Source organism: Palaemon carinicauda, chromosome 20 (genome assembly GCF_036898095.1).
Source record: "Palaemon carinicauda isolate YSFRI2023 chromosome 20, ASM3689809v2, whole genome shotgun sequence".
Lineage (NCBI taxonomy): Eukaryota > Metazoa > Arthropoda > Malacostraca > Decapoda > Palaemonidae > Palaemon > Palaemon carinicauda.
The window spans coordinates 23,784,741-23,797,395 of NC_090744.1; the positions used below are offsets into that span (position 1 = coordinate 23,784,741).

Here is a 12,655-nt window from a genome sequence, read left to right on the forward strand (position 1 = left end):
GCGATACCTACAAATAACAAACCTTTAACTACACGCTAATCTCTGGGAATCAAAATCAAGGTAATATTTTAAGCAATTCCCAGAAAAACATCTTAAAAGAAATTTGAAATGAGATTAAAGTACTTAAAGCAGCCTTTTATAAACAATTTCTTTAAATAATGAACCTTTGTCTACGAGCTAATTGATAGGAATTAAAGTCAAGGTAATATTTCAAGCAAATTTCCTGAAGAACACCTTAAAACAAAATTGCAGTACTTACACAGCCTTTTATAAATACAATTTGACATGGAAGAATGAAATGCAGAAGATATTATCCTCATTAAAAACAGTAAAAAACATCTACTTACTCCCAAGAAAATCATTTTGAATGAGAATCCTATAGCGTTCATAATTTGCTTGGCGCTCCTCCCAATCCTCCTCTGGAGTAAGTTTAGGTGAGGTGATGGAAGTTGGTGGCAAGTCATCCAAATGAGCCCTAACATCAAAACGGTCTATCATGGAATCTGCATCGCCTCGCCAAGGCATCCTTAAGAGAGAAAGTTCATGGATTTAAAAAGGGTAATAGACTCACTAATAAATTAAATTGCATCGTAAAATATAAAATCAAAAAAGTAATTGAGATTTTTCTTAGCTATACAAAACTGATACGAAATATGTTTTCAGGGGGAGTTGGACCCGATGTTAAATTAATCAACAAGGTAGTTAATGACAGGTGGCGAGTACTGGTGAGGAGCCACGGGCCCCACAGCCTGTCAGAAGCTCTTCACTTTTTACCTTTGGCTCAGGACTGAGATTAGTAGTCAAAGTGGGAAGTTCAACCTTAAAGGACTCTGGTATGTATAGCTACAAAAAATACAAATTATTCCAAAAAGTTATTTGTTTCTAAGTGTAAACAAAACTTTTGTCATTCAAAATGGAGAGAAACCCTGATTGGTGGGTCAAAAGTCCCCCTAAAACCAATATCACCAGGTCTTTTTCTTCCCTGGAAGTGTTAATCAGCATGGTCTCATATGGGAGCAAAGGAGAGGGCTTAAGGATGAATCCATTACCCCGAAGGAGATAGCAGATCGGAATAATATATCTGGCATATGACGATCAACAGGTTGGTATATATCCCACCATCCTCCATCTACATTATAACAAATGGAGCTCAGAAATGTAGCTTATCAGCATTATATCAGATCCAGTGAATAACACTTTGACTGTTTTGTGGTGGAGGATTTATTTTTGCTTTATTTTTATTTTGTTTTGCCAAATCCTGTGTGTGTGTGTGTGTGTGAGAGAGAGAGAGAGAGAGAGAGAGAGAGAGAGAGAGAGAGATATTGTGTTAGCGAGCGAAAGTAGTTAGTGTAACGATCGTTTGTGGTGAGGAAGACTGTTGGTATAAATGAGATTGTTTGTTTACGTGTTTTAGTTAGGTTACGACAGTGGTGAATGTTTCGGAGCGAATGCTTTTTTATTTGACTGCAGCATAAGGCAGTTGTGTGAGAGCTGGATTATATATATATTTTTTCGACCAGCGTGGAAGTGTTTTTTGATTTTCAAAGTAAGTACAGTTTTGTTTATCTTTGCTTGTCGTGATTGTGAATGATAGGAACAATTTATTATTTATCTTTGATTATAGTGCGATAGTTCAGTTAGCTAGAAGTGTTCGTAAGTGTTTTTCTTTTTTATTTTGGCAGGCTGCGATTCCTCCTTTGGAGAGACCGAATTTTGAAAGTGGATGTATTGTTGATGACCTGGCCTGTATTAAGATTTTGTTTGTACTGCTCATTTGATTGCTCAACTGTTGACGACCTGGCCTGTGATTGATTTTGGTATTAAGACTGCTCTTTGGATTGACGATTGTTGATGACCGGCCCGTTTACTTCCGATTGATGATGATGATGATGATGATGGTGGTGCTAATAATAACCACGACCCCAATCAGGGAAGTAGTTGTGGCGAATTGCCACCCAATGAACTGCTGAACACAAAGTTGTGTGCCGTAAAGACAGTCCGGCTTGTGTGTGGCGACCGTGTTGGTGTACCATAATATTTATACAAGAAATTCATATATATATTTATTTTTGGTGTTGGTGTGTGGTATAATTTAAGTTTGTTAGGATTTTTTGCGTTTATTTGAATGGTATTTATCTTTAGTGTTAAGTTTTGATTAGTTTAAGGTGTTAAGTTTTGATTGGTTTAAAGTATTTATTTTGAATGTGGATGGTTTATGATTTATTTTAAGTTTTAAGAATTATAGTTTTAAGGTTATGTTTTGTTTTGTTTTGTCCTTTTGTCCAAGAGTCTGGTTGTAGATTACGTAAGGGGAAAGTTTGTTTTGTGGAGACCATTGTCAGTAAGTGTGATTCAGGGTGTGGGGGTTGTCCTTGCAACATCCCGCCACATTATTTTGGCGCCCGAACAGGGACTGCTGAGGTGGGATAGAAGCTGGACTGTTGGACGAAGGACGGAATTAGGTTAAGAATTTAGGATTAAGGTTGATGAAAAATGGAAGAGCAGAACAAGTTACTGAAGGAGGAATTGCGGCTGAGTAAGGAGCGTGAGGAGAGGTTGCTAATAGAGAATGAGAGGTTGAACTGGGAGAATGCGGCGATGCAGAAGGAGCTTAGGGAGTTAAAGGGGACAGTAGAGAGAGTGGAAGAATGTGTTGAGATGAGGATGCGAGAGAATGAAGAACGAATGGAGAAACGAATGGAAGATATGATGGGGCAAGTCATGGGGATGATGAAAACTATAATGGGTGAAGGTGCAGTCGGAGGAGTGTCCTCAGCTTCGGGTAATGGGTTGGTAGTGAAAGAGAAGGTTAAGGTAGGTGATAATGGGAAAGGAAGTGATAGTGATAGTAGTAATAGTGATGGTGATATTGAAGATAAGGGAATTAGGCATAGTAAGGATGAACAGAAAGGGGAGAGGAAAGATGAAAGGAAAGGTAAAAGTGATGTGAAGAAAGAGAAGAAAAAGTATCAGGCTGATAGCAAGGACGATCGTGAATGGGTGAAAGTGGTAAGTAAGAAAAAGGGTAAGAAGGGAATGGTTAAGGATAGGAATTTAAGTGTGGAAGTGGATTCATTATATTCGAATGAGGAAGAAGGTAACAAGGGAGTAGACAGTGATGATAGCAGTGAGAATGAACGTGATGTGTGTAAGACTGTGTTTATGAGAGAGGTACCTCGGTGTGAAAGGTTCAATGAGCATAGCAGTAGGGATGTAAATGATTTTTTCAAGGAGTATGAGAGGTATTGTCAGGATAAGTATGGTGATAGTAAAAGAGTTTGGGCTAGGGAGTTAGGAGAATATTTGACTGGGTATTTGTTGACGATGTATGGAGTGATAATGAGTGTAGGGGACGTTGATTATGAAAGTGTGAAAACGAGAATAATTGAGCAGGTAAAACGTATGAAAGGGAGTGTTAAGTATAAGCGTAAGAATGATTTTGATGAGGCAAGGATGAATGCAGGAGAAGCTATATCAATGTACGTATGTAGGTTGGAAACTTTAGCTAGGAAGAAGTATGGGGATGAAGGTATAAATGAGAATAAGGAGTTAATGAGGAAGTTTTTGGCAACAGTACCTGAGAATGTGTGTGAATTTATTAATTTGAAACGCAAAGAGAAAATGAGGTGGACGCAAGAGAGATTGACATGGGATGATATACTAGAGATAGTTGAGGATTATGAGTTAGATAGGTGCATGAAAGAAAGTAAATCTGTGAGTGTAAGAACTGGAATGGAAGAAAGTGTAATAGAATTTGGTAGTTATAAGGACGCAATTTTGAGAGGACCAATGAGGGTAGCTGATAATGTAGTAGATAGGAGTGTTAGGGCGAGTAATGTGGGAATACCTGTAAGGACAAATGAAGGGTTTAGGCAAGGGAATCAGGTTTGGAGGGATAGGAGTGCTAGTGCGCCGCAAGATAGGTCAGGTAGTTGTATCCGTGAAGAGAAGTGTTATAGATGTGGGAAAGTAGGACATAAGAAGAATGAATGTAGATGGGCTCTTGGTGCTTGTTTTGGATGTGGTGAGGTAGGGCATAGAATTAGCGAGTGCACGAAAGAGAAAGGGGTAAAATGTTATCGGTGTGGTATGACAGGGCACATAGCGAGTGGATGTCGGAGTAATCGTATGAATGTGATTTGTGGTAATTGTGGTAAGGATGGTCATTATGCTAGAATGTGCAAGGAGCCGCGGAGTAAGTGTACTGAATGTGGTGCAGATGGGCATGTAGCTAGGGTATGTAGGAAGAAGGGAGTCAATCAGCCAGGATGTTCGGGAAACTAGAGTGTAAGAGGATTCAGCTGGGTGAGTCCTCCTGTGTGTGTGGAAGGAATAGGATTAATGTTTGTGAGAATGGGATGAGTAATTGGTTGGAAATGAGCAAGTATGAATCTAGTATGCATGAAAAGTTAGGGCTGGAAAATAAACAATTAGTGTTAGTTGAATATAGGAAAAAGAAGCGTTTGAAAGCTTTAAGTAAAGATGAAAGAAGGGGAAATTTTATAAGTAAAAGTGAGAATAGAAATAAGTATGACAAGGGTGTAAATGTGCAAGTGTGTATGGAAGATAAATGTGTTAATACAGATGAATCATGGCTGAGTATGAATGATACCTATAGTGTGTGTGGCTTTTCCTTAGGTGATGTAAAAGAAAGGATGACGAATGCGAGAGTGAGAGATAGGAGAATGATTAGTAGTATGAATGAATCTTTTACTAAAGTTGAGAATGTTTTTGATGAAATGGATGAACTGTTTACAGAAATGAGTGTAATTATAGGGCCAGATGAGAACGAGGTAGATATGATTGTACATGATATATTAGATGATAGGGATTTAGATAGGAATAGTGTTAATGTAGCTAATGATTGTGATAAGGAAGAAGTGAATGAGAGAGTATATGGAGGCCCAGTTACTCGGAGTAGAGGTCCCGTTCCCGACTGCGACTGGGTTATGGAAAAAAATAATGTAAGTGTTGTGTGAGAAGGATTTGGCAAAGTAAGGGGGGAGGAATGTGGAGGATTTATTTTTGCTTTATTTTTATTTTGTTTTGCCAAATCCTGTGTGTGTGTGTGTGTGAGAGAGAGAGAGAGAGAGAGAGAGAGAGAGAGAGAGAGATATTGTGTTAGCGAGCGAAAGTAGTTAGTGTAACGATCGTTTGTGGTGAGGAAGACTGTTGGTATAAATGAGATTGTTTGTTTACATGTTTTAGTTAGGTTACGACAGTGGTGAATGTTTCGGAGCGAATGCTTTTTTATTTGACTGCAGCATAAGGCAGTTGTGTGAGAGCTGGATTATATATATATTTTTTCGACCAGCGTGGAAGTGTTTTTTGATTTTCAAAGTAAGTACAGTTTTGTTTATCTTTGCTTGTCGTGATTGTGAATGATAGGAACAATTTATTATTTATCTTTGATTATAGTGCGATAGTTCAGTTAGCTAGAAGTGTTCGTAAGTGTTTTTCTTTTTTATTTTGGCAGGCTGCGATTCCTCCTTTGGAGAGACCGAATTTTGAAAGTGGATGTATTGTTGATGACCTGGCCTGTATTAAGATTTTGTTTGTACTGCTCATTTGATTGCTCAACTGTTGACGACCTGGCCTGTGATTGATTTTGGTATTAAGACTGCTCTTTGGATTGACGATTGTTGATGACCGGCCCGTTTACTTCCGATTGATGATGATGATGATGATGATGGTGGTGCTAATAATAACCACGACCCCAATCAGGGAAGTAGTTGTGGCGAATTGCCACCCAATGAACTGCTGAACACAAAGTTGTGTGCCGTAAAGACAGTCCGGCTTGTGTGTGGCGACCGTGTTGGTGTACCATAATATTTATACAAGAAATTCATATATATATTTATTTTTGGTGTTGGTGTGTGGTATAATTTAAGTTTGTTAGGATTTTTTGCGTTTATTTGAATGGTATTTATCTTTAGTGTTAAGTTTTGATTAGTTTAAGGTGTTAAGTTTTGATTGGTTTAAAGTATTTATTTTGAATGTGGATGGTTTATGATTTATTTTAAGTTTTAAGAATTATAGTTTTAAGGTTATGTTTTGTTTTGTTTTGTCCTTTTGTCCAAGAGTCTGGTTGTAGATTACGTAAGGGGAAAGTTTGTTTTGTGGAGACCATTGTCAGTAAGTGTGATTCAGGGTGTGGGGGTTGTCCTTGCAACATCCCGCCACATTGTCCCCTAGAGAGGGGCAGATAGAATAAAGGAGAAGATCCATTCATTTTACCTTCATTCCAGACTTACATCTATACGTTACTATAGACAAGCTCAGCTTGCTATACATCTACATGAGCAGCCACTAAAGTACATAGCCCAAAGGTAACAAGGGACTTTTAGTATACTGTACTCTCAAATATTTAGGGCTATGAAGATGGTCTGGCATTACACACCCCAACCATCAACATCTGGCCAGCTGAAAGGTTCCTATTGAAGGTATGGGAGGGGCCTGTACACCTGATTTCGCAAGCTCAGGCACTAGCTGTCATTTTGACCCTCTCAGCAGTTGAGACGTATGTTTAACATATCATCTCATGAAGTCAGAAAGAGACTGTGTTCCTTTACACCTCTTTCCTAGTCCTGATGGTGCTAAGGAAGAGTAGGTGACACTCTGGTCTGAGGTGTCGTGCCTTTATTAGATAGTGCCAAAGAGCCATCAGAGGATACAAAAGCATCTCCACTTGATTACCTTCCAACATTTCAGTAGAGAGAGAATAGAGGACTTGAACCTGCAGCTGTGCCCCGACAGGTTCTAGTTTTGGCCATGTACCTAGCACAAAACTTAGGGAGACCTCTTTCCACACCTTCGCATGGGAGGCTAATGCAGAGAGACAGTGCTCCCCACCTATTTCCTTTACCAATGGTAATGCAGTAAAACACAGTCTTGAGAGTCAGAACTCAAGGACTTAAATGGGTATTTGCAAAAGCATTGACAAAGAGGCTTGTGTTACATACAGAGGGCCTGGTGTGAGCAAGACTGAAGCTCCTCAAAAGTATACACAACTCCTAGGAGGAGGAGAGGTCTATACCATTCAGTCAAAAGTCCGCTCTCAAGGCAGAGTGGTAGCCTTGACAGCAGCAACTAAGAGGAACTTCTCTTGACAAAGGAAGACGAAGAAATCCGCGATCTGCACTAAAGACACTGCAATCTGAGAAGTATCCCTTCTAGGACAAATGTTGAATGTGGCTCCCTTTTTATGGTAGACAAATGTACAAGACTAATGTATGCAACCAGACATCTCTGGAAGCACCTCGCAAAAACCTTTTGCTCAGAGATGCTGGAAGACTCCAACCATGACATTCCAGTGACTTAAAGGATTGGTGGTACCTCAGGAGTGGATGATACAGTTGGAGATACCACTCAGCATGTGACCATCTGGGAGAGTCCAGAGTCCTTTTGAGTCCTGGCATAATCAACACTTGGTTGATTAGATGATAGATCAGGCTGAAGGGAGGAAAAGTGACTTCGAACTCAGCCCAGTAGGGCAAAACATGGGGAACTTCCTGTTTACCTGTATGGCATACAGATCAATCCCCAGTAACCCCCACATAATTAGAACCCTATCCATCAAACACACATTCACCACTGGCATCATCACTGCAGACAACACACCTGCTACAAAACAGGAAGCAAAGACCTACACTTGGCACCCAGGAATGATTACGAACAAGCATGCCCTCTTCAAGAAACTCAAGAGAAAATGTGGATCTACAGATTGTTTAGCCAAAAAACCAGCTGCAACATCCACACTTTCCAAGACAAGTAAAAATTTCTTGTTTCACATCCATGATTACAAGCAACAGCCAGCCTTCACTTCCTGTAGAAAAAGGAAGATGATTCGGTAAGGGAAGAACAGCCAGTCCATACTCATTGCAGGCAAAAACAAAAGTGCAGAGCTTCTGACAGATGAGGGGTGGGGCTCCTTACTCACATCCATCAGCTGTTGTTAACTACCCTGTTACCAAACTCAACAGCCATTCGAGCTCCTGCTGTAAACATTTTCCCTATTTTAAAGGACAAAAGGTTTGCATTGACATCAAAACCAGACCTAAATTTGTGATAAAACTTGTGCCACATATTGCCTTAAAAAGAAAATGTATAGTATGAAAGAAAATGGATTTTAGAATTCTATTTTCTGGTCATCAAATGGATGCAACCAACTAAAACAACACAGAAATACATAAAAATAAATGAGTAATTACACTAGCTTATAGTATTCTGTGTTATCAACTATTGATTAACCTATTAAAAATAACTTAATCATGATATTTTAATTATAAAATACATTTTTGAATATACTTACCCGGTGAATATATAATAGCTGCAACTCTGCGGCTCGACAGAAAACACACTCAAAAACTCGCGAGCGATCGCTATGAAGGTTGCGGGTGTGCCCACCAGCGCCACTATCGGCCAGATACCACTCTTGCATGTAAACAAACCCTTCAATTCTTCTCGTTCCGCTGCGTCTCTATTGGGGAGGAAGGGAGGGCCTTTAATTTATATATTCACCGGGTAAGTATATTCAAAAATTTATTTTTTAATTAAAATATCATTTTTAAATATTTAACTTAGCCGGTGAATATATAATAGCTGATTCACACCCAAGGCGGTGGGTAGAGACCAGAGTTAATTAAGTTTACAGCGTATAAGCTAAGAGTTTTTGACAGTTATCAATATAACAAAACCAAAATATATAGGTACCTGGTAAGGAAGTTGACTTAGACGATTACTCTGCCTTATAAGTCTGTCTTCCTCACGAAGCCCAGCAATCCTCTTAGGATGCTGAAAGACTCCCAGGAGCTGAAGTATCAAGGGCTGCAACCCATACAACAGGACCTCATCAAACCCTTAATCTGGGCGCTCTCAAGAAATGACTTTGACCACCCGCCAAATCAACCAGGATGCGAAAGGCTTCTTACCCTTCCGTACAACCCAAAAAAACAATATTAAAAACATTTCAAGAGACAGATTAAAAAGGATATTGGAATTAGGGTAATGTAGTGGTAGAACCCTCACCCACTACTGCACTCGCTGCAACGAATGGACCCAGTGTGTAGCAGTCCTCGTAAAGAGTCTGGACATCTTTTAAGTAAAATGACGCGAACACTGACTTGCTTCTCCAAAAAGTCGCGTCCATAATACTTTGCAGAGATTTATTTTGCTTGAAGGCCACGGAGGTTGCTATATCTCTAACTTCGTGCGTCTTAACCTTAAGCAAACATCGGTCTTTCTCATTCAAGTGAGAATGAGCTTCTCGTATTAAAAAAATCTGATAAAATATGACAAAGCATTCTTTGACATAGGCAATGAAGGTTTCTTAACTGAGCACCATAATGCCTCAGATTTACCTCGTAATGACTTAGTACGAGCTAAATCGAACTTAAGAGCTCTAACAGGACATAATACTCTTTCCAGTTCGTTGCCTACGATCTCTGATAAGCAAGGAATATCAAAAGATTTAGGCCAAGGACGAGAAGGCAGTTCATTTTTTGGCCAGGAAACCAAGTTGAAGTGAACAAGTGGCTTTTTTCTGTAGAAAAGCCGATGTTCTTACTGAAGGCATGAAGTTCACTGACCCTTTTAGCCGAAGCCAAGCACACTAGGAAAAGTGTCTTGAGGGTGAGATCCTTCAGGGAGGCTGAATGTAATGGCTCAAACCTGTCTGACATGAGGAACCTTAGGACCACGTCTAAGTTCCATCCAGGAGTTGCCAAACGACGTTCCTTAGAGGTCTCGAAAGACTTAAGGAGATCTTGGAGATCTTTATTGTTGGAAAGATCTAAGCCTCTATGTCGAAAGACCAAAGCCAACATGCTCCTGTAGCCCTTAATCGTGGGAGCTGAAAGGGAGTGAACCTTTCTCAGATGTAAAAGAAAATCTGCGATTTGGGCTACAGAGGTACTGGACGAGGACACAGATGCTGACTTGCACCAGTCTCGAAAGCCTTCCCACTTCGACTGGTATACTCTAAGGGTAGAAGCTCTCCTAGCTCTTGCAATCGCACTGGCTGCCTCCTTCGAAAAGCCTCTAGCTCTTGAGAGTCTTTCGATAGTCTGAAGGAAGTCAGACGAAGAGCGGGGAGGCTTTGATGGACATTCTTTACGTGGGGCTGACGTAAGAGATCTACCGTTAGAGGAAGACTTCTTGGAAAGTCTACCAGCCATTGAAGTACCTCGGTGCACCACTCTCTCGCGGGCCAGAGGGTAGCAACCAACGTCAACCTTGTCCCTTCGTGAAAGGCGAACTTCTGCAGTACCTTGTTGACTATCTTGAATGGTGGGAATGCATACAAGTCCAGAAAAGACCAATCCAGTAGAAACGCGTCTATGTAGATTGCTTCTGTATCTAGGACTGGAGAGCAATAGATTGGTAACCTTTTGGTCAACGAGGAGGCAAAGAGGTCTATGGTGGGTTGACCCCAAGTAGCCCAAAGACTCTTGCCCACGTCCTTGTGGAGGGTCCATTCCGTGGGTATCACCTGACCCCTCCGACTGAGAGAGTCTGCCAAGACGTTCAAGTCCCCCTGGATGAATCTCGTCAACAGGGAGATGCCTCGAATTCTTGACCATAAGAGAAGGTCCCTTGCGATCTCGAGCAGCGTGAAGGAGTGTGTGCCTCCTTGCTTGGAGATGTACGCCAAAGTTGTGGTGTTGTCTGAGTTGACCTCTACCACTTAGTTTCGAAGAAGCTTTCTAATATCATCAAGGCCAAGTGGACTGCTAATAGCTCCTTGCCGTTGATGTGCATGCTCTTCTGACTTGAGGTCCACAGACCCGAGCATTCCCGACCGTCCAGGGTCGCACCCCAACCCAAATCCGACGCGTCTGAGGACAACAAGTGGTTTGGGTTCTTGACTGCTAGGGATAGTCCCTCTCGCAGACTGATATTGCTGTCCCACCCTTTCAGGCATGCCTTTACTGGTTCGGAGACTGGGAATGATACCGTCTCTAATGTCTTGTCCTAGTTCCAGTGAGAGGCTAGATGGAACCGGAGAGGCAGAAGGTGTAGTCTCCCTAGTGAGACAAACTGCTCCAGGAATGAGAGAGTCCCTACGAGACTGTTCCAACTCCTGACTGAATAAACGTTTCGTTTCAGCATTAGTTGGACTTCGAGCAGGGCTTGACTGCGAATCTCCATCCCCAAATATAGAATAATCTGGGATGGGATCAGTTGGGACTTTTAGGTTGACCCAAAGTCCCAACTCCCTGGCCAGACTCAACGTCCAATGTAGATCCTGCAGACAGCGAAGACTGGACGATGCTCTGAGAAGCCAGTCGTCCAAGTACAGGGAGGCTCGGATCCCCGATAGATGGAGGGATTTTGCCACATTCCTCATGAGCCTCGTAAACACGAGAGGCGCAGGACTGAGGCCAAAGCACAGGGCTCGAAACTGGTACCCCACATTCCTGTAAACAAACCTCAGAAACGGTTGGGAATCCGGGTGTATAGGAATGTGGAAGTATGCCTCCTGAAGGTCGAGAGAGACCATCCAGTCGCCTTCCATAAATGCTGTCAAGACAGCCTGGTAGACTTCATCGTGAAGTTTGTCTTGACAATGAACACATTGAGCGCACTTGCCTCTTACGTACTCCTGCAGTGAACATGGCTGCCAAATCATTGGAGCCATCCCTGAGGGACTTGTTCCTGCAGAGAACGTGGCTGTCAGATCATTGGAGCCATCCCTGAAAGCATTGTTTATGCATGACATAATTGTACAGCAAAACTTCAAAGGCTCGAAAATAGCTCTGAAGTCGACCTGTAAAATCTTGGAGCGTCTCATGGCCAGGCGCCAGGGAGAGTCTATGAGGTTTGAGAAGTCTATCTGGGCAGAGGCAGGAACTCCCAAGCCGAGAACTTCTCTCGTGTCATATCAGACTCTCGCTCTATAAGCCAGCTTAAAAGAAGGGAAAGCAAAGGCTGTCTCCCCCAAACTCCTCCTGGTGATAAACCAGTCGCCTAGCAAACGTAAAGCTCTCTTAGAAGAGCGAGAGAGCACTAGCTTATAAAACAACGGCTTCGAAGTAGCTAGGCCTAGTGTAAGCTCTGACGTTTAGGCGAACGAGGAGCAGCAGTTACAAAAAGATCCGGACAAAGATCCTTAAAAATCAGCATGATTTATTTAAAGTCCATAGAGGGCTAAGCAGCTTTAGGCTCCTCTCCATCAGACAGAGTCCTCAAGGGAATATCAGTAGGAGGGGGAACAGCAACTTCCTCATCTGAAGGAACCTTGTCCGACAATAGCCGAGTCTCAAGCAAGGGAGAGACCTACCGTGGTGGCAATGCTTTACAAGCAGAGTCCACACGCACTGGTGCATTAGTAGCGGACCAGGACGCAACGTCATGTAACTGCTTGACAGTCTGTGAACTGTCAACAACAACAGGTGTGTGAGGACGCACAGCGTCCACTCGAGACTGCTTTGACCGCCTAGACTGAGCAGTCAAAACAACTCTAGAATGCGGAGGTTGACGCTCAGCGTCAAAACAAGTCAACTCCGATTGTTGGCGAACGTCCTGAACGTCAACAGGAGCATCAGCAAGTGGCCTAACGTCCAAATGTGGCTGAAAATCCACACGAGACCGCATCGAGTGTGGTTCTAAACAACCTGACTGACGTGCCTTGGCTACGCCAACGTCAACAGGACGC

At 42.0% G+C, this 12,655-nt stretch overlaps 1 protein-coding gene across 1 annotated transcript in view; it reads right to left on the bottom strand.

Annotated features, from left to right (window-relative positions):
- Positions 1-12,655, bottom strand: part of LOC137660210 (CLK4-associating serine/arginine rich protein-like) — a 77,774-nt gene that overhangs the window by 56,158 nt on the left and 8,961 nt on the right. Inside the window, 1 exon segment of the mRNA XM_068394924.1 lies at positions 348-526. Coding sequence (XP_068251025.1) covers positions 348-526 — 179 coding nt within the window.